The sequence below is a fragment of the Chamaea fasciata genome, unplaced genomic scaffold, assembly GCF_029207755.1.
Source record: "Chamaea fasciata isolate MVZ Bird 193981 ecotype frontalis unplaced genomic scaffold, bChaFas1.0.hap1 SCAF_16, whole genome shotgun sequence".
NCBI lineage: Eukaryota > Metazoa > Chordata > Aves > Passeriformes > Sylviidae > Chamaea > Chamaea fasciata.
This window is the reverse complement of record NW_027094101.1, coordinates 2026936-2053213: the sequence shown is the minus strand read 5'-3', so window position 1 is coordinate 2053213 and position 26278 is coordinate 2026936. Positions and strand designations below refer to the sequence as shown.

Here is a 26278-nt window from a genome sequence, read left to right as displayed (position 1 = left end):
CAGTTCCAGATTGTCTGCTATGATGACCAAGGTAGCTGGAATGGTTTCACGTAGACAGTCGATGGCAATGTTACTCAACTGATCACCCATTACTTCTTGGAGCTTGCAGAAACAAGGAATTATTTTCCTGCTGCCAAATAATTAGTACTGCTGCACATTCGGATTTTTTTTTTTTCTTCCTTTAGTATTTGTTACACATACCGAGGTTTTCAGTTCAAGGACATACAAGGTCTTAATTTATAGAATAATAACTTATGTTTTTGTAAGCTCCATCATGGCTAAGCACTCGAGCCATATCTACACTACAAACTTTGGCTGCCAATCAGAGAGAAAGGTGTGATCCTCAGAGAACCACAGTGCAAATGCCATTATACTGAGGAAGAAAAACCAACCCAAACTCTCCTTTCTGCAGAAAGACACTCAGAGTTTTGCTCTATGAGTTAAAGCTATCCCATGGGAATATCCTGCCAGTATCCCACACAAACACAGTTACCCTGGCAGTGCTCCTAGGGGTGCTGTATCTTCAATCCAACTTTTATTTCCTCTTTTTTTTTCCCCCTCTTCCTTTCAACAGTTGTGGTTGCACAGCTCCTTTATTTTTGTTTCATCTTCAAAGCAGCATTCCACATTTTCACAAAAGGGAGTATTCAAAATGGTCATTTAAAAAAGTTTATTACATCAGTGAATCAGCAAATAGTATTTATTTCCAACAAAGCCACATCATCTTTTTCTCTTCTTTCATCTAGATTTAGCTGTATTTAATAGTAGCAAAAATGGGACTATAAAATGTAGAATGGAGATGAAATGAAGGAAGTTGAGATGTAATCTGAAGACTATTCAAATACAATGTACTTCCAGCTCTTCTACCCAAAATGCAGCCAATTCATGTACATTTATGCCTTACATTTTCATATATTTGCTATAGAATGCAAATAATTTGTACCCAAATAAAAACCTCCTGCAGGATAGGAATATCTTCAATTGCATAATGTGGATTTGGTAATGAATTTGTAATAATACAGCCTCTCCCTTTACAGACAAGGTGACATTAACTGGAATTATGGAAATGGCAATCAAATGCACTAGATGGGATGAATAATGGAAATACTGAGACTTTCTATCTACTGATACTCCAACCCATCAGGTGATTATTCGGTTTAATATTAAATACTCAGTCCAGCCTCAAAATAATGAAGTTTTAAAATCCCACGTTAAGTTTGCTCAACAGTGGAAAACTGATGCTGGAGCATCATGTAGTCTTCAGACACACTTCAATGCCTTTAAAAAATGTTTTAAAGGACCTAACACTTTAGGAATCTAACTGTAAGTGTTCTCTAATAATGGTCTTTGCAAATTTCAAAGCCATGAGCTTACTCCAATAAAGCAGTCATATCTGGGAATCTTGTCAGTCCAGAATATGAACAAGACAGTAAGTTTCCTTGGCTTTTAATTTCTTCATTAGTTTAAGATCCAAGGAACTGTGGGTTTTGTTCACTTGGTAGAAAAAAAAAAAAGAAAAGTTACTTTTTAAACCCTGATTTACCAAAAAAATAAAAGCCCAGAGATTTGCAGACATAATAAAATTTATTTAAATTCCATGCATTACGGTAGCTACAAGTGTAGTCATATGAAACTGAAGGACAATAACTTCTTCTGTCCATACAATGTAGCTGTAAGTGAAATGAATGGGAGTTCCACAGTTACAAAGAAACAAACAAAACAAAAAAAAAAATCCCAAAAAAGGTAAATCTGTTTCAGTTTTGAGTTTCAATTCAGATACAGTCACTAGACTGTAAACTTTTGGGGGAGAAGATGGGCTCACCAATTTTACAGCTGAGAATGTTTAGTTTAAGATATTCTGAAGAAGCTCAGAAGATACCTTTCAATAATTACTACTAATACTCTGGAAAAAATGAAAAAAATCCCTTAGCCTTCATCCTAATTGTTAGAATCAGGACAGCAATTGCAGACAGTCCATTTTCAAAGTGCAGCTAAATAGGGTTTTATTATGCAGCTCCTTCAAGTTGTACTGAGTAAGCTTTACTTTGAACCAGAAATTTCTCAAGAAAAAACTTCACTGGTCCTCATAAGCTTACATTGCTTTTTGATATGCAAAAATTTACAGACTGTGCTCGATTCTGACCCTCCCATCTTTCACTATGTGCAAACTCTCAGGGATTTAAATAGTCTTTCTCCCTTCTCAGTTCAGACTGATCTTTAAAACAGCAAGGATTATCCGGCCCTCCAAATTAAAGACAGGGTGAACTGAGTGATTTATGTAACTGGCACTTTTTAATTGGCCCAGTTCTCCCACAAAATGTAGCTCTTATAAATACTAATAGGCACTATTGCCACAGATTTTCTTATTTTTGCAGGTTTCACTGATTTACTGGTTGTTAGCATTTTCTGCAGTTAAGAATTTAATAATGCTGAATTTTTATAAAGACACAATATGTAGTTCTAGCCTTCAAAATTGACTTACTGTGTCTAGTAATGATGTTAGGTCAACCTAAATTTGCTGAAGATATTAACAAATGTAAAGCTAATGAAGGTGCCACATTTGCATGAATGTTTTTTTAATTTTCAGAACGCATTCAAGAAAGGGAAGGGGCAAACCTCATTATTTTAATACAAACTTGGTTGAGTACCCAATTGCCTCATTTAAAACTGTGTGTGTGGGGAGGCTGAGGAGTTTAGAAAAGTCCAAGTAACCAAATATCTGGGTTACTGGGAAGTTAAAAAGCTAATGCAACTGTGTTACATCCGGATAAAAAACATTATTCAAAAGCAATTCCAATACCGAAAAAGATTTCAAATTGAATAGTTTATTAACATGGTAGTCATCTTTGTAACATGTGCACACACACTCGCACACTCTGAATGATCTGCCTGGAAAAAAGAGGTCTTAATATAGATGCTGGGGGAAATTAAACATTAAAAATCCTTTAGATTTTCATAATTATAGGCAATTATGTCCACATCACTTACAAAGCTATTGCCGAATCTTTCCAAGGAAGCAGAATTTGGGAGGAAAAAAAAAAAATTCTTTTTGGGAAAATTCAACAGTGGCATAGCAGAGCTCTCAATATGAGAAAGCTGACATAATGTGGACCTTTGCTGTGAAATTTGTCTTTGCAAAATATGGGGAGAAGTTTATCAATGGGCAGAAAATAAGACGGCGGTGTGAAGTAGGCTTTTGCTGAGTCGATTTTCCTCACAGTATTGTGCGGGGTCATTGAGAAAAATGCTTAGTCCTTCTCTGGAACCAGTTTCAGAACTTTTCCAATTGCAATGGTCTTACCTAAACCAAGGAGACAAACACCAGAGTTATATTTACTGCGAAACGAACGTAGATGTCTCAAAGAACGTGAAAACTTGCCCCAAAATACCGGCTCTCAAGTATCAGAAATCACACTGAATAGATTATTATGTTGTAGCATCAGTGTATTTTAAAAGCATGATAAAATTTTCCAAGTAGTAAGCCTGCTATTCTGACACCAAAGGACACAACGTGGGTTGTGGAAAGCCTCCTTCTACATTCATCTAAGGAAAGACAAGGCAGAATCACTACTAGATCTGTTTACTGCTTTTCAAGTAATTTATTTTAAACGCATCCCACAGAACTGTGAGTTTTACCAGGGTGTGCACATTAAAGCCCAACATAAAACCACCCTGCTATTTTTCAACTTTCACTAATGAAGCTGTGGTATTCATATTGTAGGTGGATGTTCCAGGACACATTAAAAAAGCACTGCTGGTTCTTTTTCAAATCCAGTCTTTTGCACATTGTTCAAATAAAACTGTCTCTCTGTCACTAGCAAGGACTCTGCACAATGACGACGATTTGCTTGGGTTTACTTTTCCATTGTTACCCAGAGAGTGATTTCCCCCAGATAACAGCATTTTAATACCTCAGTGCCCTGCAGTTCAAGTTTTTGCAGCAGTCAGTACCTGCTGCTGAAGCAGCCTTACCCTCATCCCTTAAGGTGAAGCGACCCATCTGAGGGAAATCTTTGAATGTCTCAAGGCAGATCGTCCCTGCTGTCCTTAAACGGGCAATGCAGACCTGATCTTGTTTCACAAAGCGGGGCCGTGTCTTACTTTTTTCTCCCGTTTTTTTGTCTACCAAGCAGATTAAGGCCTGTGTAAGGAAAATAATGATAGCCATGAGTGCTGAAATAAGGGTTATTTTTCTTTACAAACAAACAGAATTGGTCTGACAAAGAATATACTTACAAACAAAGACATGAAAACGTTTGTGCGTGATTTATTCAGTCGTGATGTACACTTTCCAAAGGCTTATGCTAACAGTTACAGCCATTTCTGTTTGTTTGCCCATTTTTGGGCACAACCAACAATTCCATTCAAGGCTGGAGCCTTTGTTGCTTTAGTTGCTCTACAGATGTATGACATGACAGAACTCTTCATCCCAACAACTGGATTGTTTTGATTCACATCACAACTGAAAATGACACTTACTGTTATCTCAACTTCTTCAATACAGGTGTGGATGTGCAGCACTGCATTATAACCTGGGCAGATAATGGATTTGTGCTCAATTATCACTATCTGTAAAACAATTCAAAATAAGTGCATTTTTCCTAATTTCAATTATAAGGAATGGAGAATAATCAATGCAGAACTACATTTTAAAATCTATTGAACAACATACACACAATTTTTTGACAAAGAGCCAAAACTTCTAAGTCACTAGTTTATAATATGAAAGTAAAAAAACTGAAGAACTGGCCTGATGAGGTCTTGCTTTCACCATTGTAAGTATCTAAAACTTCACTGAGAAGTTACATTCAAAACAACTGATATTTTAAAAACTCAAATTAATGATGTCAGTGTTAAGTGTATATGTTATTGCCCATTTACAGATATGGCAGTGAATAAGAAATCTGAAGTGAAACTTCAAACTACTGAAGTTTTAGATTTGGCAAAACATAAAATATTTCCAAGGTTTCTACCCCTCTGTACAGCAATTAAATGTTATTCTACCTGGGCATCAAATGTGCGTCCAGAATGACAAAGGTTGTTGAGATCACAGAGAATAAATCCTGGAAGGATCTCTTCCTCTTCAATTCCCTTCAGTCTGATCTTTAGATTTTCACCTGGGGCTACTGAGTCAGTTTCTACATCATCAGAAAGGATTCCAAGAACTTCCACGTTGTGCTTGAAGAAAACAAAAACAGAGTTTTGCATTGTGCATATTTTAGTCTGGTACAAAATAATTGTAACATAACAGTATTTCAATAAATAATTCCATTATAGTTTAAGTTCATTATATTTGGTTCTGTCAAGCTTCAGAACATTTAAAATATTTGACTGATGAATTACTAATACTCCAATTTTCTAAAAGAAGTGCTTTCAAGTTTTTTTGCCTTTGGGGGAAAGAAAAAAACAAGTAAAGGGGGAATGAAATAAACCATTGAGCAATATTATCCCACAGCAGGTAAAAGGCTTAGTGGGCCATGTCCAAACATGAAATAAAACCCAGTTGATGTGTGATGATTTTTAGTCCAGCAACTGAGTTTACTAAGGCAGGAGAAGCCAAGTTCTGAGTGCTAAGGACCTACACACACCCCCTGTCCCCAGAAACATCACCCATGTAAAATGTGAGAGCTTAGCTGTGTTCAACAGAGCAACAGAACATTTTCTGATCTGAAGTAATCTTTAAGAACCAAGCTCTTTTCTTATGGTAGTAAATTTTTAAAATATCTAACCTTACCATACCTTGTTTGGCATCATCACAAGCTGTTGTCCTTTGCAAATAGAGCCCGACTCCAGCTTCCCAAGGACCACAGTGCCCATGTCCTTCACAAAGAGAAATCGTTACATGGCAACTGAAAACATTTTCCTAAAGAGTCCACTCTATTTATGATTTACCTTTGAGTTTGATTACTTAACTCTATGAATATCTAGCACTGCTAGACTTAGTATATTGGAAATTGTTCTCATGAAAGATTACAGATTTTAGGAGTTTCATATAATGCCAGCATTATTTACTTCCCTCTTCTATTCCACATGGAAATGTAACATCAGCAAACAAAAAAGATACCCTCTAAAAGTACAATGAATAGCCCATTTACTGCTTTCTGAAAACAGCCTCTTTATACTTTCTATGTTATTATTTTAATCTGTACCTTGTATTTATCCACAATTGGCAGCCTGATTGGTCCATCAACTGAACGGTTGAAGTTTGGCAAATTATCCAGGTATGGAATAAATGGTAATCCACTGAAAGAGCAGAAGGCATTTGTTTCAATTTCATGAGCACCCTTCCATTTAAAAAAAATTACTCAGAATGGATAAATGCAGTCCAACAAAAGGAATCATTTTCATCTTGTCATCATTTAGAACAATGACCTCTAAGACAGCAAAATCTATTATAACATCCCATCAGTAGTGTCTACTTTACCCCAACCAACATATTAATACTCAGGAAATGTCTGGTTTTAAGTTACATTAGAGGCATATTTTACACAAATTAATTATTCCTTTGAGACCCACAGACGTGTAATATGTTTTGGAAATACAAAACCATAAGCTAGGTCCAAATGTGATTTCCATTAATTCTTTTCAAAGTACACTGAACAATATTGAAAAATGTGACATCCACTGAGAGACATGGCTTCTCCCTATTTATAATACTGCTTCAAGCAAACTGTTCACATCAAACAATTACTCATTCTAGCAACATCAGCTGCAGCATCACTGGCAAATTCAAGTGCTCGTAAGGCACTGAACTCACACAGCCAAAGAACACTGCTAATATTTTACTGATAATCTTCTGCAGCCTGCAAATGCTTTTCATTGGCACGTTGCATGGCTGTGTTCTCGTTGTTCTGGCTGTATTTCCTCAAGCACTTTGGCACACAACTACAACACGGCACACTCTGCTACCTCCCAGCTTCACTGAAGCATTTACTTTCATTGAAATATAGCAAATATTCAAGTTGCTCAATTTAAGATACATACATATACCAAGGACAGAATTCTGACTGTTCTTTAAGGTTTGCTCCAGTCAGTCCTGAGCAGGGCATGAAATGAATGTCCTTTTTGGGATTGAAGCCAACTTTCTTCAAAAATGGCACCAGTTTCTCTTTACATTCCTCATATCTATTAAAATGACAAGCAGATCAAGGTAAATGCCACTTATTCGAGCATAACACAATCCTGTGCTTTAAAAAACATGCAGACATTTCAGTTCCATCAGTTAAGTTACTGTGTGAGCAGCAAGCAAGCCTAATGAAAGTCTGGAGGCCTATTTGCATCTCCTCCCCAACCTTCCAGCACAGCTCGGGATTGTCTCTTCCCCTGTTCCCCCTCATTGCTCTGCTCCATAAAACATCATCAGTGCTCTCCAAACACTTCAATGACAGGGCTGGGGGAGCAGCAGCACAAGCTGGAACTGCTCAAGGCACGAGATCCAGGCCAGCACAGCAGGACAGACCACGCAGACACCTCCTGATCTCATGCTCCAGGCTGGCACTTCAGTGCTGGCTCGCTCTCCTCCAGCCTCCTCCACAGTTTCTGGAGGTTTCATGCTATTTATTTCTGTCACACTGCCTCCTCTCAGTTTGGGGTGAATTCAGTAATGTCAGAAGGTTGGGGCAGGACCAAGACAGAGAACTGGGTGTGCCTTAGTCTCTTAGTGAAGCTGGCTGACATTCCAAGGTTGCCCAGGCCCTCATGGCTTCCCACTAAAACTTCCACAGTTCTGAGCAGAACACACAGCAGGTTCTCTGACAACTCTGGCAAACTCAACTACTGAAAACACAATCACTTCCTTTTTTTAGACTCTATATAAAAGTTTCCAAGTCAACAATTAAACTGTGCTAGAATGCATGGGTTTGTTAGATGTGTCTGCGTGGATCCAAGCAGTGAATGCCGGAGCGTAGAACTTCCAGCTTTATTAAGAGGCACTGCCTTGGGCACTGAGCTTCTGGTTTTCCTGCCAGTTTTATAACTCTTGTCTTTAGTCCACCAGTCAACCATTCATTCACCAATAATGGGATACAAAAAATTACTTAACCTAGGAATTATTTTATTGCAGTATCTGTCAATGAAGATTAGTTTTTTTAATATTAAACTCACCTTTCATTACTCCAGTTTACAGTTGGATCATCCATTTTATTAATAAGAACTATTAAATGCTTTACACCTGCTGTTTTTGCTAACATGGCATGTTCTCTTGTTTGTCCACCTTTCTCAAATCCAGTTTCAAACTCGCCTTTTCTTGCAGAAATAACCTAATTAAAGATACATATTTTAAGAAAAGTTCTACAATTCTCTCAACAGAACAATCAACAATACTGCCTTATTAAAAAAAAAACTTTGGGTAGTCAGACCTAGCAAAAGCTTCCAAAATGCACTGGTATATCCTCAGTATTATCCATTAGTTTCTGCACTGACGTGTAAAAAAAATCACTTGACACCTGTGGACAGCTTTAAGAAGCTGTCAAATTACTCCAAAATTCACTCATCTCAGTAAATGTAACACTTGAAAAGCCTGCCTGCTGTAAGTAACCAAAAGAATGAAGAAGCAAACAAAAAATAAAAATCAGAAGCCTAATTCCACAGTATATGCAAAATAAAAGTATCTGATTTGTCCTTACCAGCACAGCAAGATCAGCTTGAGAAGCCCCACCAATCATATTTGGAACAAAGCTCTTGTGTCCAGGAGCATCTAAAATAGTGAAGTGTTTCTTCTCCGTTTCAAAATAGGCACGTCCCACTTCTACTGTTTTACCTTTGTCTCGTTCTTCTTGGTTTGTGTCTAAGGCCCACGAAAGGTACCTAAAAAATCCCAACCCCAATTTATATATAAAATTATATATCATTTGTTAGTCATAAGAGACTTTTTTCTTTGCTTAATTATTTTAACCACCTCAGCATTGCTAAGCGTAAGTATTTCCAAGACCAACAACGACTTCAACTAATTTGTGTGTACAGTGAGCTGCAGAGCCCATTGCCAGCTGTCCTTCACACACCTACAAGGATTCAATTATAAAAATTCTAATAAACAATTTTCAGTTCTTCATCTATGATCTAACCTCAAATAATTTAAGTTTTGCCTCAGTCTCAGAAACGCCTCAGGATCAAATACAAAACAATTCTTCCTTCTCAGCGTAGTTAACTAAAACATTAGTTCTGATTTGCACAGATCATTACTGAGAATTACAATTATTAGTTCTCATTTATTTGCACATATTAAGCCAGAAGTTAGCTATGAAACAGACACCATCTTTATTCACACTATCTTTGATATTTTCATTATATCGATTCTTGTCCCCTCCTAATAATTCTTCCCACTGGCCACCAACAAGTTAGCTTTCAGTTAGATAAACTGAAATTTCAAAAAGAAAAAGTTACTTAGCTCCTTCAGGTTTTGTGAAAACTGGTGAATATAAAGAAGAAAACAAAATACTCTTAATTAAGGATAAAAAAAGTGCTAATAACTCCACTGGACCGGTTGAACAGAGCAGTATTTTTCGCCATTAACAGCGGCTTGTAGACATCCTTAGCTTTCGTTTTGTAGTGACTGGGTGGTGTGTGAAGGGATGCTGCTTGGAGCTTGGTGAAAAGAACTGTGTCACCCTTGCTATTCCCCTCTCTCACACACGGTTCAGTGAGTTCAGGTCAATGCCCATCCCTGAGGGCTCCATCATGGCTCTACCCCTAAGGAACTCTTCAGCTGCTGCTTTTCCAGAGCGCTTTGAACCCCGGTTATCCCCCAGACAAAAAGAAAAAGCTTTCAAAAACGAAATCAATTTTTTGCAGGAGTTGTTTGGAGCACAAATCAGGCTGCTGCATGTGCTGTATGTACACACACTGCCCTCCTAAACCCAACCAAACCAAAAAAACCAGCAGTAAAACCCAAACCAAACCAGAGGTCCCCAAAAAATGCACCCAGGACAACAGCACCATCCTGCCTGGAGGAAGGCAGGGCTACTGGGACAGAGACAAAACCAGTTTCACTGCAGTAAAGGGCAGTGTGCTACTATCTTCACAAAACTCATACCATGTTTCTCTGTTTTTTTCTTTAGCTTCTCTTTCATATTTTTCAAGTGTTCTTTTGTCAACCATTCCTGTCAAATACCTAAGAAGAGGGAAAATAAAAGTGCATTTTACACAAAGCAGGAAGATATTTCCAAATAGTTAAATACTTATAAAACCCCTACAGATTATTATGATTGGGAAATAAAGATATTAATTTTTTTTTAAATCTTCACAGAAAGGACAAAGTTTAACCAATGATTTAAAGCAGTTTCAAACTGCATTTTTAAAATACAAAGAAAAACAGCCACCTTCTAACAAAGTGATTAATTTTTAAAATTTGATGTTTGCTTTTGCATAGATGATTCTATTAAGTAAAAAATCCTAGAGCAACAACACTAATGTGCTGGAATTAAGAAATTCCAAAGACAGTAAGTACCTCAATTGACAGGGATAGAAACATTCTGATATAAAAGTATTAACATATGCTGATAAAAGCCACAAAGAAAATATTACTCATTTTAATTGATGTTTTTTAATTCCCAAGAATAGGAAATCTAAAAGTTTTAGAGTTTCCTTACATTATTTGTCCTCCAATAGTTGACTTGCCAGCGTCTAAAAAAAAAATTAATTCAAATCATCAACAACGTACAATTCTAGAAACAGCAGATCATTACTAAGTCAGCCAGCTAATTTCCAAAGGATTTATTTTTTGAACCATAGTCTAAGTTTTTGGAACCATCTTGCACCTTCCCTTGTTTCCATTTATAATTTGTTGTCAATTAAATTACACCAAATTTTGAACATGCTGCTTTTATATATATAAATTCAGAATTATCTGTAACAAAACCCCCTCACCAAGCAGTGAGCCAGCTAAAGCCAGGGTCAAGAGTGTGGGAAGCTCTTGCAAAATCCCCTTCTCTGCTTCCTTTATCCCTTGTCCCTAACTTGTGTGGGCTGTTCTTCAAAATTGGGATGTATCTCTGCCCACAGCCCCTTAACTTTGTGTGACTCTAGTCTGAATTTACTCAAGGACTAAATTTCAGTACTTTCAAGGTGATAAGTAAGTACAGAAATGAAAAGACGGGATTTACTGTGTATCTTGTGATTCAATAATTCTTCTCTACTTCTGACACCACCCAAGTTTTTATGAAGCTTGTCGAAACTATTAAATGAAGATATTTTCCTATAAATGCTTCTTTTAACCATGAATTATGTTAATCTGTTGTTGTAACCCTACAAATTTTAGTATTTAGAATAGTAATTTTTGAATTTAATCACAAGAACTCTTTTTATTTAAAATAAGCAGAAACGAAGCACCATTTTCTGATCATAAGCATTTTAGATCATAAACACAGATGTGTCACTTCAGCACTCAACAGGAGCAGGTACTTGAGAAATCATGAACACAGGCACTGTGCAGAGAACACACTCTACCTCTGAAAGACTTTTAAATTTGTCATTTTCCAGAGCAGCTTCGTTAGAATGAATGCTCCCGTGAGCCTCAAGACGTGGTGAATGCAAAGGACAGCATTAATGGCTAATCCTCTGAGTTCTAGATAATACACAACACACAGATCCAATTGCTCCACCCTCACTGACAACTCACCTACGTGTCCAATGAACACTACATTTACGTGCTCTTTTTTAGGAGCACCTGGAGGTGCTACAACAGATTTCGGTTTTGGTATTTCCTCCTCCTCTTCCATCATTTCCTGAGCGCTCTCTTCAGAAGGCCCCGCGTCCCCTGCAGGGCCACCTCCCAGCTCTGCTTCACTGGGCTCTTCTTTGTGGTCCCATGACTCTTCTGGGGACATTTCTGTCTCTCCATTTTCCACTAAAAAGGAACCAATTTGATATATTCAAAGAGATAAAGAAATTAAAAAGAACTACCCTGGGGAAAAGCCCCTGCCCCAAAGCTGCAATTGCAAGGCTTTAACTACCACTTCTGTTAACATTTTCCTATAGAAAAAGGGACAAGTGCTGCTTGTTTCTGAAATTATGAATACCAGGAGCTTTCAAGCAAGCTTGTGTGCTGACAAAAGAAATCTAGGATACAGAAACTTCTGTTTTAACAAGGCAACAATTTTATAAAGGAAAAGCAGATCTGAAGATCCACACAGACGGCAGAGTAGTTTGAATCCACATACTACCATATGTTTAGAAAGCAAAGGAGAGAGATTATAGTTTAAGTTCACTCATAAGCCATACAAAAACAATGAGAAAGATACAATTTCCATGTTCTGATTGTTCACACTGCTGACCACTTTAAAGTTTTTTGCTAATCACCATTCCACACATATTAATGGGGCTCTTTTGTAATATGAAATCATTTTTAAATAAAGCACTGATCATTTTACAGTGTCCAAGTAATCCAGTTGCAGCTCTCAATGCATCCTAGTGTTCAATTACCTCTTTCCTCATCCAAGTATAAAGCTACAACAAAAAACACTAAGTGTAAAGGCTCTGCTATTTTGTTTATAGTGATTCAGCAAAAGCACGGCAGTAGTACATTATAGTACTATCACAGTGAAAAGGAACAATTCTCATCTTACCAACAGATTCTGAAATTTCCATGTTAACAGCAGCATTTGAACCTAGGAGAAAAAGAGGGGAAAAATGGATCATTGAAGACACATACTTACCATGACAGTAATCAAGAACAAAGAAAAATGAGTGACTAAATTAATAAAGGGATAGTTCAGATGTTTTGGCACTTGCCAAAGCTTTTCAATATACAGGTTCATTCCGAAAATCCTGCTTCACCCTAGTTTTATGATTCTCTATAAGCCACTTTATGAGCCTTTCTCAACTGCCTATAGAACTGTAAATAACTACAGATAATCACATTGCCTTACAATTGTAGTGTGAGGTTAATGAGGATTGGAAAAGGTTCATAGAGATTTAAAAGAGGAGATTATTTGCAAGATTTTTTTAAAAGATGTGTAATAAAGATCACAAAAACAATTACCTTCACAAGAGGCTGTCTGCTCCTCTGGAGAAGGCTCTACAGGTGCACCTGCAGAGAAGAAAAAGTTTATCTTTTAAAGTATAATGATGTGACCAACCTCCAAACTTTGCCATAAAAGACCATCTCTCAACTTTACTGCAAGAAGGAGATGGAAAGAATAATCACTTCCCTCCCTCCCAAGTTCTACTAAACACAGCCCCTAAGCACAAATACTGCTAAAGAACATCGCCTAAACACGGTGAAAACAATACACCACTTCTAAAAACAACCCATTTTTTCCCCCTGCGTGGAAAGATACACTTAAAGCAAGCAATTTTTCTATACATAGTATTTTACCTGCCCATCCTCTTTGTGTGCACCGGCTATTGGTAAGTGTTAGTGTCTAACTGGTGTTTAAAAACATCAAAGCAGTTTCATTGTATCCACAGACACAATGTGGTGTCAAACAACTGCAGGGCAAGGGTCTGCCAGCTGCTGCTTACAGCCACGTCTACACTGCTCTTGTGCCTCACTTCCACTAAATGTTGAGCGGAAAATAGAAACAAGCCATTAAAAACAAATTCTTAATATCTTCTGAGATATTATGGTCAAGAGATGATAAACTCATTCAGATGTCTGGTAAATTGCCAGTCCTCTTAAAACACCACAGCACGGTCCCCTTACGTGGAGGGCAATCTCACCAGTCATGTGCATCTATCAAAGCCACAAGCATGTTTTTATGGATAAATTACTCAACCTCTCATGCACTAAACCATGCCACTCACTACATTTTATGCTGAGGTGCAACTAATTATTAAACCTACTAGGAGTGATACATTCCAAGTAACACGCCACTCAATCTTTTGGGACGCTTTTTCACACGATCAAGGGGCCTTCTATCACTATCCCTAAAGCCGTAACCTATTTAGTTTTCTCTTGGTATAAGTTCAACTTCATAATGCTTTGAAAGAAATTCATCGCCTTTTTTTCCCAACCACATACAAAATTCATACCCTCTGTTTAGCTGTACTCCAGCTCTCCTTCAACTGAATGCTAACCACAGATCTTAGAGCATCACTTGCTTTATACGCATGATGGGACCTAAAGATGAAACAAATCCCCTGAAAAGAACAAAACCACGCAGAGAAGGACCTGATTCTAAGCCTCTTTGCTTTCGCACTGTTTGCGTATTTGCTGCAGACTTCTCTAAAGTGGAGCAGCGCCGGGAGAGCTGGCAGGGGGCCAGAGGACAGGGCTGTGCAGGCAGGGTGAATGTGGGTCACAGCACAACATCCAGTGGCCAGCAGCAAACTGGGGAGGGGGCACAGCAAAGCCTGACTGAAACCATCCCCTGCGCTCCTGGGCTGGATGGGACGTGAGCCACGCTCCCAAAAACAAACCAGCCAGACTGGAGGAGAATGATTTAATACAGTCAGTAAAAGCATTAGAATAGAATACCCTTAGATCCTTTTAAAGAAATGATCTATCACTCCCATTTGGCAGCTGGAAAAGACTCAGATCAGCCCATTTCTGAGCGTGGTAAGCAGGTGACACAAAATCTAGGTATGAACCTAAAGCCTCCATTTTGTAGCACATCAGAAGACTGTTGGCTATTTCACACATACTGTGGTTGGGATGCAGCAATATTTTAATTAGAAGATCATTTCAACAAGCTTTTGATTTCACTCCAGAAGTTTGTCTGTAATAAAAAATGTATCAAATGGCAGTATTAATGCACTTGCCTTGAAACAGAAGTTATACAAGTGGTTGGAGAGCTAGTTTATTTCTTAGACATATATTGTCAATCAACAGCATTCATATAAACTCAGTTTTTATTTTCTGGTCTGCAATACAGCAGGTATGCCGACAGGAAAAAGTTTCTTCACAAATAACAGAGAGGAAGGAGGAAAAACGTCCCTCTGTAAATTTTGTACAGGTCCAACACATAAGAGTCAGTAAGTTTGTGCAGGGATGCTAAAGAGTACTGCCACACAACCAGGGGGGCAACATATATTCAGCTACGACCACAGCCATTTATTAACCTCTGGTCACTTTGGTACACAAGTGGCAGATAGGCTTTGGAAGAGGACACTGAATTATTTCAAACATATACTGTTTCCTCAAAGCAGAAAGAAACATAAACCACTCACTAAAGAAACATAAATATTGTTAAGAAACCAAGCAAATAAAGAACCTTAATTTCAAAAGGAACATGCTCTAAGTAACAAAAATAAACACTCTGCAGTAACTGTTTACTTCTGATAAACAATTACAGGTTGTGTCAGGTTATTTCAGACATTGGTACCTTTCAAAGGCTCAGATTTACCATTTACTCTGTGTGGAAATCAACAGATTGCCTGACACGTGCTTTAAGACCATCACCTGAAAAGAAGGATGCAACCCTATTGCTTCCTTAGACCACAGGGCTGGTGCATTTTGGTCTGTCACCTCATTTGTGAAGATCATTCAGACAGGAATCTTTTATATGTGGGATTCAAAACCTACTTTGTAGGATATCTGGTTTGAAAAATCAGGACATGCCTTTAGTGATGCCCATTTTTTTAATGCCTCAAGTTCTTGGATATACACACGATAAGCAACTGTTGGGTTTTACACCTAACCATACACCATCTCTCCTTCAAGCCCTAAGTCAAGAACTCGCAACCTTATCCGCAGTGTTACATGGAGTGAATGGTTTACCTTTAGTCCTGCTCAACATCAGAGCCTTAGGACATTTTTTGGAATATCTTTGTTGTCGATGCCAAAGGCAAAAACGGATACAGATGCTGCATTTGTCTATTGGTGCCATCAGACAATGACATTATGTAATTCAGAGTCTTGTCTGGAAAAGGTAATTGTGGGGATTTTTTAAATGTAAAATTCACTGGAAGAGTATGCACGCTACTAATACAGAGCCCAAAACCGCACAACTTGTATTTTAAAGATACCGGTCACTGTGTTTTACATCTCATATCCTAAAGAATCCACTCTGCCTACTCCATTCACACAGCATCCTACTACAGCTGATGAGTTCATGGCATATCACACCAAGTTTTGTACTCGTTTGCGTTTTTGTTGTACAATAACCAAAGCTGCACACATACAACGAATTTGAAGCTATCATCCGACCTCTGAAAATATTGTTTTAAAAGACTATAAGCCAGTATTAAAATGCTTGTAGATAAACAAGAGAATATTGCTTTTTAATTAAATTTATATTAGAATTTAGCAAGTTTTTCATATATAGAACAGGTACAGCTGGCAAAGTAGGAATCAACCTTAAAGTCAAACTCAACTGCTAAGCCATAGTGACACCCTCCATCTTTACACAAACCTCAGTGTTCACCAGATGCACAGAAAAGGTTGACAAAGGTCTCCACACAAGTAAGAACTGCCCAGAGGTCAACTGGTAATTCCTCAGCAGCAGTTACCTGACCCACAACGCAAATGCCTTCACGGAACGGATGAGAGGCATAAATTTGGTGCAATACACAGCAGCACTCACAGCTCCCAGCCTGCTCTGCTGCTGGAGTGATAAGAACCCAGACAGGACTGGAACCTGACAGCTGGGGTGGACTACAGAGTTAATGAAACTCTGCACCACACACCAAAGAGATTAAAAAAAAAAAAAAAAAAAAGGCAAATTCAGCCTGAAATAAACATCTGATCCACAAAACTCAGATGCCTGTATAGTGAATCTGTTATCGCTTCTCTAATACAGGCATCAAGTTCCTTCACAGGAATTCCTGAGGGGTGAAGAAACACATGACACCCACCTCAGGATTCCCATCGCCTTTTTGTATGTGGAATTCCAATACCCGAGTTCAGCACACATTTACACAGTAGTCTTAAGTCTCAACAGTTTTCATGCACTACATAACAGATGTTTGCCCTCCCTTTTTTAAAAAGGAAAGCATAAAGGGAGTTACAGCAGAGTAAAAAAATAAAAGTCTGCATCAAACACACACAGCGTGAAAAGCAAAATAAAAAAACCCCCAAGAGATAACAAAACCACACAAAAATTACGTCACACACAAGTAAGTGCTACAGCTAAACAAAGTGCTTTATATTCAATACTTCAAAATGCACAGAAAGAAAAGGTTTTCAGGAGTTCACTGTAAGGCAGTTGTTTTGAAAGTTAGACCCAAAATGATGTTCTTCTCCTCTGTGCCCTGCTTTATGGCCTATGCCCCAGCTTCACCAGCAGACAAACCAGTTTCTAAAATGCATCAGTGCGAGAGCAGCTTTGGCATAACGTGACTCTGTAAAATTCACCAGAAAAAAATTAGCACTTGTTTCATATTCATAGGGTTTTTTACAGATTAGCTTAGTAAAAGACCCACCTTTTTCCTTCCCCAGTGAGGACACACCTTAAGTTTATCTTATCTAAACTTGACATGCTTCTTAACAACTAAGTTTAAGAAAGCTTATGGGGATTTTCAGGGAATATACTGAAGGCCTCTTTTGCTTAAGGCCAAGTATTTGTGCTCAGTTGATAACTTGATTTTTAAGACAGATAATCAAGAAACCAAGCTCAGTATTTCAACAGTTCAGGATTCCACTCTAAGATCTCTCCTAACCCAGTATCTTTAGTATAATCAATATTTTTAGTATTGCATCACCAGTCCTAAACTAACTTTTTAACTGCAATACAATCAGTCATTTTCCCATAGACCTCTTCAAAACACAGTCATTAATTTAATGGATTAAATTATGACTGCTTTATTCCTCCATAATAAAAACCACAAAATAAAACCATCTTTCTATCTTGGCTTCATGCAATCAGCTGCTTCATTTGCTTGCATATCTCTCATCACAAAACAGGAGGAAAATGCCAAAATCCCTTAAGTGGAACTGTAAAACCAGATTATAAATAGAATCCAAGAATTATCCCTGTTTATTTTTGTGTTCATTTTGATAGAGCAATCAAGTTTTAAGATAACATCATGCTTTCAAACACATTCACGCAGTAGCCCAAAGCAGAGTGCCAAGCACATGGTCAGCAAGCTGCCTGGAGCCCCCAGGACAGTTCATGCAGTGCTCAGCCAACTCCCAGGGGTTGGTGTGTCTTTTACTGGAGTCGTGCAAGGCCACGAGGGTGATGAATTATTCTAACAGGAGCAACACAATCCTGGCCACCTTCCTGGGGACACTTCAGATGTAGACAAAGGACATCTGTGTAACACATTGGCACCCTGAGTGCATCACACAGGTATTTTGTATCTGATCACCTGTCAGTGCCAAGACATCCAGCCTTTCTCTGCGCTGACTCTTTTAGAAGTGCTTGTGCAGCTCATCTGTCTCGAGAGGCTGATACAGAAGTCTGCTCTAGATAGTCAAGTGCCAACTCAAATCAAGATTCTCAGATAAGAAGAATTCATCCCATACAGTGGCACTGACAGTACAACCCTGATTTGCTGCCATGTGAGCAGTTCAAGTTCGCAGTTCTGAAGGATTAACAGCAGCACTACCAACACTTGCAAGGAAATCATCAGCACAAGGCTGTTCCAAGGCTGACGTGAACAACCATGTAACCCTTTAACACAACAGCTTCTGGAATTGTGGGCTGCTAGTCTTAGACAAGCCTTTCTCAGCAAGTTCATATGCAAAGCGAAGTCTCTTGAGGACGGAGATGTTGAAGAATCTCAGTGTAAAATGAGGTAACAGGCTTTGGAGAACTCAGTGGTACACATAACTCATCATCCTGCTCTGGAAACTACAGGCTTCAGAACTGAAGTAGAAGACACTGAAACTCGACCTCTTGTGTCTGACATATGGATGTCCCAGCTGCTACAAGGTCAGGAAAAAATGAGGGCAGGGAAAAGCAGGAAGAAAAATGCTATATCCATTTATTTACAGCACTTGAAGGCTGAGGATGTCCAGTTGATCAAACGCAACTGTTTCAGAAGTGACTGCTGCAGGCAAGTGAAATAGGGAGTGAAGCAAACAGGAGCATTGAATCTTAAGCCAGATGTTTGCTTGGCTCAGGACTGTAGGTGCAAGTTGTTTAAACTGCAGTCATTAACAAAGATGTTTAGAAATTCGTTTGAAGTGGTCAAGAGAACTAACAAATGAAACAGCAGCCCTAATGTCGCCAAAAGGACAAATGCTCTTTCCTTACACCAGCTGCTGCGTGTCACACTTTTTGTTCTTATTAATTCTCTATTAATGATACTTTTTCTCTTGCTACTACCACTACATACTTAAAAATCAGTGAACAACTCAGGTTGGAAGGGATCCCAGGAGGTAGCTAGTTTAGTCTCCTGCTCCAAGCAGGGTCAACAGTGAATACTTAAAAATTATTTCTGAAAAGAAAAACTAACACAAAATACAGTAAAGACTATACAGGGAAGCTGTGATAAATTTTACCATGAATCCTGTGAGTAGTCAAGAACTACGACAAAAACCGAACCACAAAAATGGAGACTGGTGAAATTTGATGCTGCATTTTTATAAGTGTTTTGATTCCCTCATACCCAATTAAAAAAAAAATAGGAATCTTAATAATTGGGGGTTGGTGTTAACTACTTCCTCTGAACAATGCCTTGATACAAAAACAAAGAAAAAGCCACCCAAATGTAATTATCTCCCCTACATACACCTACAAAATGAATAAAACATAGTACAAAAGAAGTCATAGAACTAAAGAGTGAAGTTGCAAGGCATAGTTGTGACTACAAATGTTTAGAGGCCCTAACACAATCACGTGTCATTTCATTAATTATCACACTGGCCTTAATTTAGTTGAATTTGGTAGTCCAGCAACTGCCAGAGAGTCTCCCCAGAAGTCCAAGATGTCTGTGACACCCTCCCAGTTCACCTGTCACAAAACTGTGCTGCAGCCACGGCTACCACAGACAGAAAACCTAAAAGTCTTCATTTCACATGTCCAACAGAATCCAGCAAAGAGAGATTTTACACAAACAAGTTTGACTTGGACACAATTTGATAAAAGCAACTCCTCACAGCTACAACATTTAGAACACACTGGTTTTAGGATATTCCTTAGGTTCAAAAATTGTAAACAGTGTGCTTTTCCCATACACTCAAACGATAGTTTCAGAATTATTTTGGAATTAAATTATCTCTCAGCAGAAGTTATCTTGGTGGTAAACATCAGTCAGCTTTCTCGCTAATATACAATTTCCAATCAAAAGAAAGCACGTGTAAACCAGTTTTAAAGTAAACTATTCAGAATGCAGATCTCAGGAGTTTGCCAGTTTTAGAAAGTTAACATCATCTTCCACAAATGGCTTCTGAGAGCACTCCTTCTGTGCTCTAAACATAAATGACAGGAATTTTATTCAAATTACTAGAAACATCAAGTTAGTGTGCATGAAAGGGAACAGCTATTACACACTGCAGCCACACAATGGGACCAGTCCTGTGGAATTTTTTATGTGCCAAGCTGCTACTACACACTTATCCCGACCTATAATGGCCTTTGAATTACCAAGGAATTATGACTTGAACAAAACCTCACCAAGAGAAAGTTCCAAGAAGGAAAGCATTACTAGAACTTAACTTTAGGCCACTGAAATTCCTAAAGTGACACCCAACTTTTTAGATTTCTTAAGGTTTAGATTAATCAAGGCTAATTTAGGTTCTCCCCACTACAAACCACGTAAGGAAGAATGAGTGTCACTGAGCACCTAATGGGAACAAAAGCAAACTGGGTTGCTGAAAAGTAACTTATTCAGCACCCTTGTCTAATCACATGTTGTTCTGACTTATTTCCAGAGCAAGCTCCACCTAGTTCTTCCAGCCAGGAAAGTAGCTGTCACCTTACACAAACATCTGCAAGGAGAAGAGTGTCAATTACCTTCTGGAACCAAGCACATCAGACCTGCAGAGGTACCTAACAAGCACACTATTCCACTTAGGAAAGAAACTGAATTTTTTTTTTTTTTAACTGCAGATTTTTGTCTGCCTAATCTTAGGGCTATTAAAGCTACTTAGAGAAACTCAAAATGCTAAACCTTAAAGAAGATAGAGCAATCAAGGTGAATTCAAACCAGGTAGATTATACCACCACATAGGAAATGTACTCAGTAATGAAGACACAAAGCAAAGCTATTCTGATCACTCCAGATATTCAGACAGCTTTCAAGTCATCCCTAATTTCTGGAAAGAAAAAGCATTACAGGCCACAGAAGTAGCAAAAGAGTGGAGAAAAGGAGAGTGAAGAAATAATGAGTAGGTGCAAAGATGTAGTTTAAATTCCTACAAAAAAATAACTATAAAAAGCCTTAAATGAAACCTTACAAAAGCAGCCAGGAGGAAAAAAAAAATCAAAATTATTCTAATAATATTCAAAACACTAAGAAAGCTTTCAGTCATAGCATTGATGACATAGTTAGAAAACCCAAACCTTCGATTCAGATTGCAATATCTGAAAAATACAGGAATGGATTTTGAAGATCAGTCAAAGGTGCATCACATGTTCATCATAGCCCCAAGCTGGCCAGTCCACGTCTGTGAACTTTAATACATTTATTCTAAATGGAATTCAGGAGCCTGCCCAAGGCTTCCCTGAAGTTTATTTTAATGCACTTAGACACAGCTTGGCTGCACAGCACATGAGCTGCAACTTCTGCTAAAAATCAGGAGTTCCGAACAGCTGTAGAGAACATATAATCTAATGCAGGAACAGGGGAATATTTCGTTACAAAAAGATTATAATGTCATATAAAAGTTACAGATTTTAGTTATATAACTTTATATTAACTTTAGATACTAGGGAGATCAAGACCAATTAATATATTGAGGCAAACCACAATAAATAATAAGCCACAACTAACAGGAAAACATGCCAGCCATAATGTAACAAGCACTGTCTTTGGTGAAATTAAATTACTGGTTAATACTTGAAACACTAGCTTGTTTCATAGTATACCAATAGGGATACAGAAAATTACAGGAAAAGTTAGGAAGATCTCGAACTCCTTAGCTGCAGGAGTGACATTAAAACACTACCACAAAGTCAGGCAGCATATCTGATGTTTGGAAGAACCTTCGGTTTGGAGTCGGAAATGAAAAAATAGCTCTCCTTTAATTTCCCATATGCAAAGTAAATCTAGTATAAACACTGATTGCATACACAAAGATCCTTTGAAATTAAAAGCAGGGTAAATTTCAGCTTATTCCATTAGGTGAGGCCAGCTGGACCAAACTCCCTTCCGTACTAATCCTTTATCGGCATTATGTCAGGAAAAAAAAAATAAATTACTTGATATAATCTTCAAAAAGATATTTAAGATACATCTGAGCCACTGGTGGCTGAAGCAGTGCTTTTCTCCCCAGCAACACCGAATTTATTACCTCCAAAACCTTCGACAACTCCTCGACTATTCTATGTTATATATTCTATATATTACGCATATTTATTTTACGGATCATAGGAAGAGCAGAGCTATGCGGTTGTCTTCATCATGGGTGACCCTTGGCGAGCAAAGGTGCAGGTGAACGCGGTGACCACGGGGAGCCGGAGCACCGCGGCTCCTGCCGCTCCCGGCGCGGCCCCGAGCACAGCCCGCAGAGCCCCGCTGCCCGGCGGGCCCTCACCGACCCGGGGCCGCGCACGGCGGCTCCCCGGCCCCGCCGCCGGCCCCGCTCCGCGCAGGGCTCCCCGGGCCGTGCCCCTCCCGCCGGGGAGACGCTCCCGCGCTCGGAGCCCGCTCCCGCCGCGGGCCGTGCCCCCCGCGCCCCTGAGCCCCGGCCGCCGCCGCTCCTCGCCCGCCCCGCGGGGCCCTTTGCCGGCCGCCGCCGCGGGCCCGGCACCCTCGCCCCGCTCCCTTCCCAACATGGCCCCCATCCCTCCCCGCCTCCCTCGCCCTCCGCGGCGGCGGCCCCGCGGTTACCGAGCGGCGGCGGCGGCGGGAGGCCGGGCGGGGGCGAGGGCGGCGGCAGGCCGGGCGCCGGGCCGCCCCGCAGGAAGGACGGCACGAACTCGGCGGCGTGGACGTTGGGCACGAAGGGCTTGGCGTTGACGTTCAGCTGCCGGCTGAAGGCCGCCCCGAGCAGCTCCTGCTGCGCCTCGGCCTCCGCGGCCGGCGGGGCGCAGCCCGGGCCGGCGCCGCTGCCCGGCTCGATGTCCGCCTGGTCCCAGCAGTCGGGAGCCGAGTCGCTACTGCTCCCGCTGCCGCTCCCGTTCGCCTCCATTTTGTGGCGGCCCCACAAGGCTCCGCGGCCCCGAAGCGTCTCCCGGGTGAGGGGGGAGCCGGCGGCGGCACCGACTCAGCACTCGCTCCGCCGATTCCGCGTGTGCTCCGCCGCCCCGACGCGAGCGCAGTGTGGCCTCTCAAGCCGCCGTACCCTCTCCCGGCAGCCTCTCCTATCGCCATCGTAGTAGTTTTTATCTCCCCCGGCCCTCCTCCTGCTGCACGGCCGAGGCGCGGTGCAAGAACTACAATACCCGTCATACCCCGCGCGCGCACCCGCGGCCCTCCTCCCGAAGACAGACGGGAAATGGAGTTGCCTGCGTTCCTTGCCCGCTTGGGAACTGCAACTCCCGGCGGCCCCCGCGCGTGCCGTGCGTTCCTGCCGGTCCCGCCCCGTTCTCCCGCGGGATGCGGGACACGGAGTTGGCGCGAACGCCTCAGGCGGGACGGGAACCGCCCGGGTCAGATCCCAGCCGTGCAAAATCTCACCGAACCCGTCCTGGAGAGGTGCAGAGGGACAGGGCGCTGTGGCAGCAGAGCTCCTGGGGAAACTCTGGGAGCACACGCCCTCCCACGGGATGCAAGAGGGAACCTGTCCTGCCAAAAGTGGACAGGGTGCATAGAAAGTTCCGGTTCTGGTAATTCTACAGGACACTTTGACTTGGTTGTTACCAGTTAAGCCAGAGTCAGTAGAACTTTCCAAATACTCCAGTGGTATGGCTCTGAGAAGTTTTCAAAACAAAACCTCAACAAACAAACCCAAAAACCCCATCATTTGAAGTTAAGCATATTTGGAGGAAACAGCGCGGAACAGAGGGGAAACAAGTAGATTTTGGTTATGGGGCTGCATGAAGCTGTGGCAGCATTTTGTCTCATAAGGTACAGTGTGTTTATAACTACACAAAGCAAATGCTTGGGAGTTTCTCGGAGTGCTGACGTGCGAGGACCAAGTCATCTGAGCATTATCCATATTAGAGCACTGTAGGACAGCTTACAGAGTTGCTTTGAAAGCAGGTGGTCTTGGAACTAAAAATGAAAGATCTCCGTTTGGTACAGAATCCATGGCGGTTTTGGTTGGAGAACAAAAGCCCTCCTGAAGGCGCGTTTGTGTAACGTAATCCTGACATGAGAACCGGAGGGTTTCTGGCTGAACACCAGCAGCAACGTGTGGGCCGTGGACAAACAAAAACTTCTACATGTGTTAGTGGAAATACGAGCTTCCAGCTGATCATATCCAGGGAAAACATTAGTGTGCAGGATAGCATCATAAAAGAAAGACAGAAATAAACAAAAATCCAAAAAACAACCCCCCAAAACCAACCAACCAACAAACAAACAAATCCCCACTAACAGCATAGAAAGTTCACTTTGGAAGAAAATGCATCACATGTAATGAGAGACTAAAAACCTTTGCTTTTATTTCAAGTATCAACAAGAGCTTACTTTCACCTGAACCTAAAGAAAGAGTTTTAAAGACCATGTGAAAACCACTCTCTGTTTATTCTCAGGCACATAGTTACTTTGCAGTTTTCAGACACTGTCAGTCTCTCTTTTTCAAATCGAGTACAGTTAAGTCTCACCTGTGCTTCTCTTGTAATATTTGGAATTTTGTCAGACTAAAAGGAAGTCCCAGCTGTGCATGGCATGTTTCTGTTTAATAAAAAGAAAAGTAGTATGCATTGTTTGGGTTTGTTTTCTTTTAGTTCCAACCTTTGCTTGTTAGGTGACATTTATTAACCAGGACGTGTCTGATACATTCCATATAGTATGGAAACAAGGTAGCACCATTTCAGCACTCGGGGGTTACGAGTGATGAATAATGGATAAAACTCCAGTGGAAAGCAAGCTGCGTGCATTCTGCTGACAGAGTGACTTGTTACTGAACAATTTTGACTGTCACTATGAGCATTTAACAGCTCAGGTTTATAATGAGGGCAACGCTGGACTCCAAGCTTGTGTTTTGTTTGAGCCCTGACACAGCCTATGGGTCAGGAAAGCCTTAACTGGAGCCAAGCGCTGCCTTTTCAGGGCAATTAAGATGAGCAGCACACAGAACACAGAGACAGCAAGTCTTCTATACATTTTGGCATTCTTCTAGAAGGTTTTTGAAATGGAGCTTCTTTCTGATGGCTCCTGAAGCACTGAGTTGTGAGGATTTTGTGTGTGTGTGTGTCTGGGGAGTAGGGCCCAATATACATTTGATCAGAGAGTGCATATTACCGCTGAATTCAGGGGAAAAGAATTAGGTGAGTTTCACAACCTTCCTTCCTTCCTTGACAGGCACGTATTCCCTAGGTTCTTGCTAGGATATACACAATTAGTCCACAGAATTTCTGAGGATGCCAGATGTCCTTCAGAGTGCACAAACCTGTTTTTCAGGCTGTCACATACAGGAATTATGTAAACTCAAACACTACATTTTTAACAGGGCCAGTAGTTTGTTTTTCCACTTCGGAACAGCTGGTACTCAAAACAAAAGTGGAATTATGATAATTTTACTGGCAAAATACCTACTGGAGTGTAAATGGACCTGCTTGCTTGAGGTTTTAAACCATTATAAAAGCTTCTCATGTTTAAATCTCTTCTGCATCAAAGTGTTTGGAATGAATACACCAGCTTTTCATTTAATAAATAGTAAAATGCTTTTGTTATTGAAAACCATCCATATAAATCCATCCTCACATCATGAGTGACTCAAGTGATTGAGAAGAGAGAAGAGAAAAGAGAAGAGAAGAGAAGAGAAGAGAAGAGAAGAGAAGAGAAGAGAAGAGAAGAGAAGAGAAGAGAAGAGAAGAGAAGAGAAGAGAAGAGAAGAGAAGAGAAGAGAAGAGGTCTGGCCCAGCTTAGGGTAACACATGAGGACTGAGGTGCAGAGAAATTGTCCCCCCTCAACTGCAGTTCTACCATCCTTGTGCTGCCTCTGAGCAGTTAGACCCTGTGCTGAGTCTGCCCAGCTCATTAAATTTAGTGACAGAACAAGCCACTTTCTTTTTCCTCCTAGGCTACTCAGATGAATCAAATAAGATGCATTTGACAAATGCCAGGGCTGATGTAAAGTAAGAACGGCAAACAGGACTTATTTCTTGGTGAGAGCAAGTTATTAATACAATAAATGCTCCCAAGGCAGCTTCACCACTAATTTGCTGCCTGTGGTGAGTCAGTC

The 26278-nt window shown here is 40.3% G+C and overlaps 1 protein-coding gene across 1 annotated transcript; it reads right to left on the bottom strand.

Moving 5' to 3' along the window:
- Window positions 1–1565: 1565 nt before the first annotated feature.
- On the bottom strand, window positions 1566–23246 carry GSPT1 (G1 to S phase transition 1). The gene is made up of 15 exons (XM_066197812.1): window positions 22816–23246; window positions 12977–13024; window positions 12561–12602; window positions 11615–11842; window positions 10587–10620; window positions 10031–10108; window positions 8625–8805; window positions 8104–8258; window positions 6985–7125; window positions 6150–6243; window positions 5740–5820; window positions 5005–5178; window positions 4480–4569; window positions 3973–4141; window positions 1566–3301 (listed from the first exon to the last, which is right to left on the bottom strand). Exons 1-15 carry the CDS (start codon window positions 23114–23116, stop codon window positions 3249–3251), a joined length of 1869 nt encoding a protein of 622 aa, XP_066053909.1. The 5' UTR covers window positions 23117–23246; the 3' UTR covers window positions 1566–3248.
- Between the last annotated feature and the right edge of the window lie 3032 nt (window positions 23247–26278).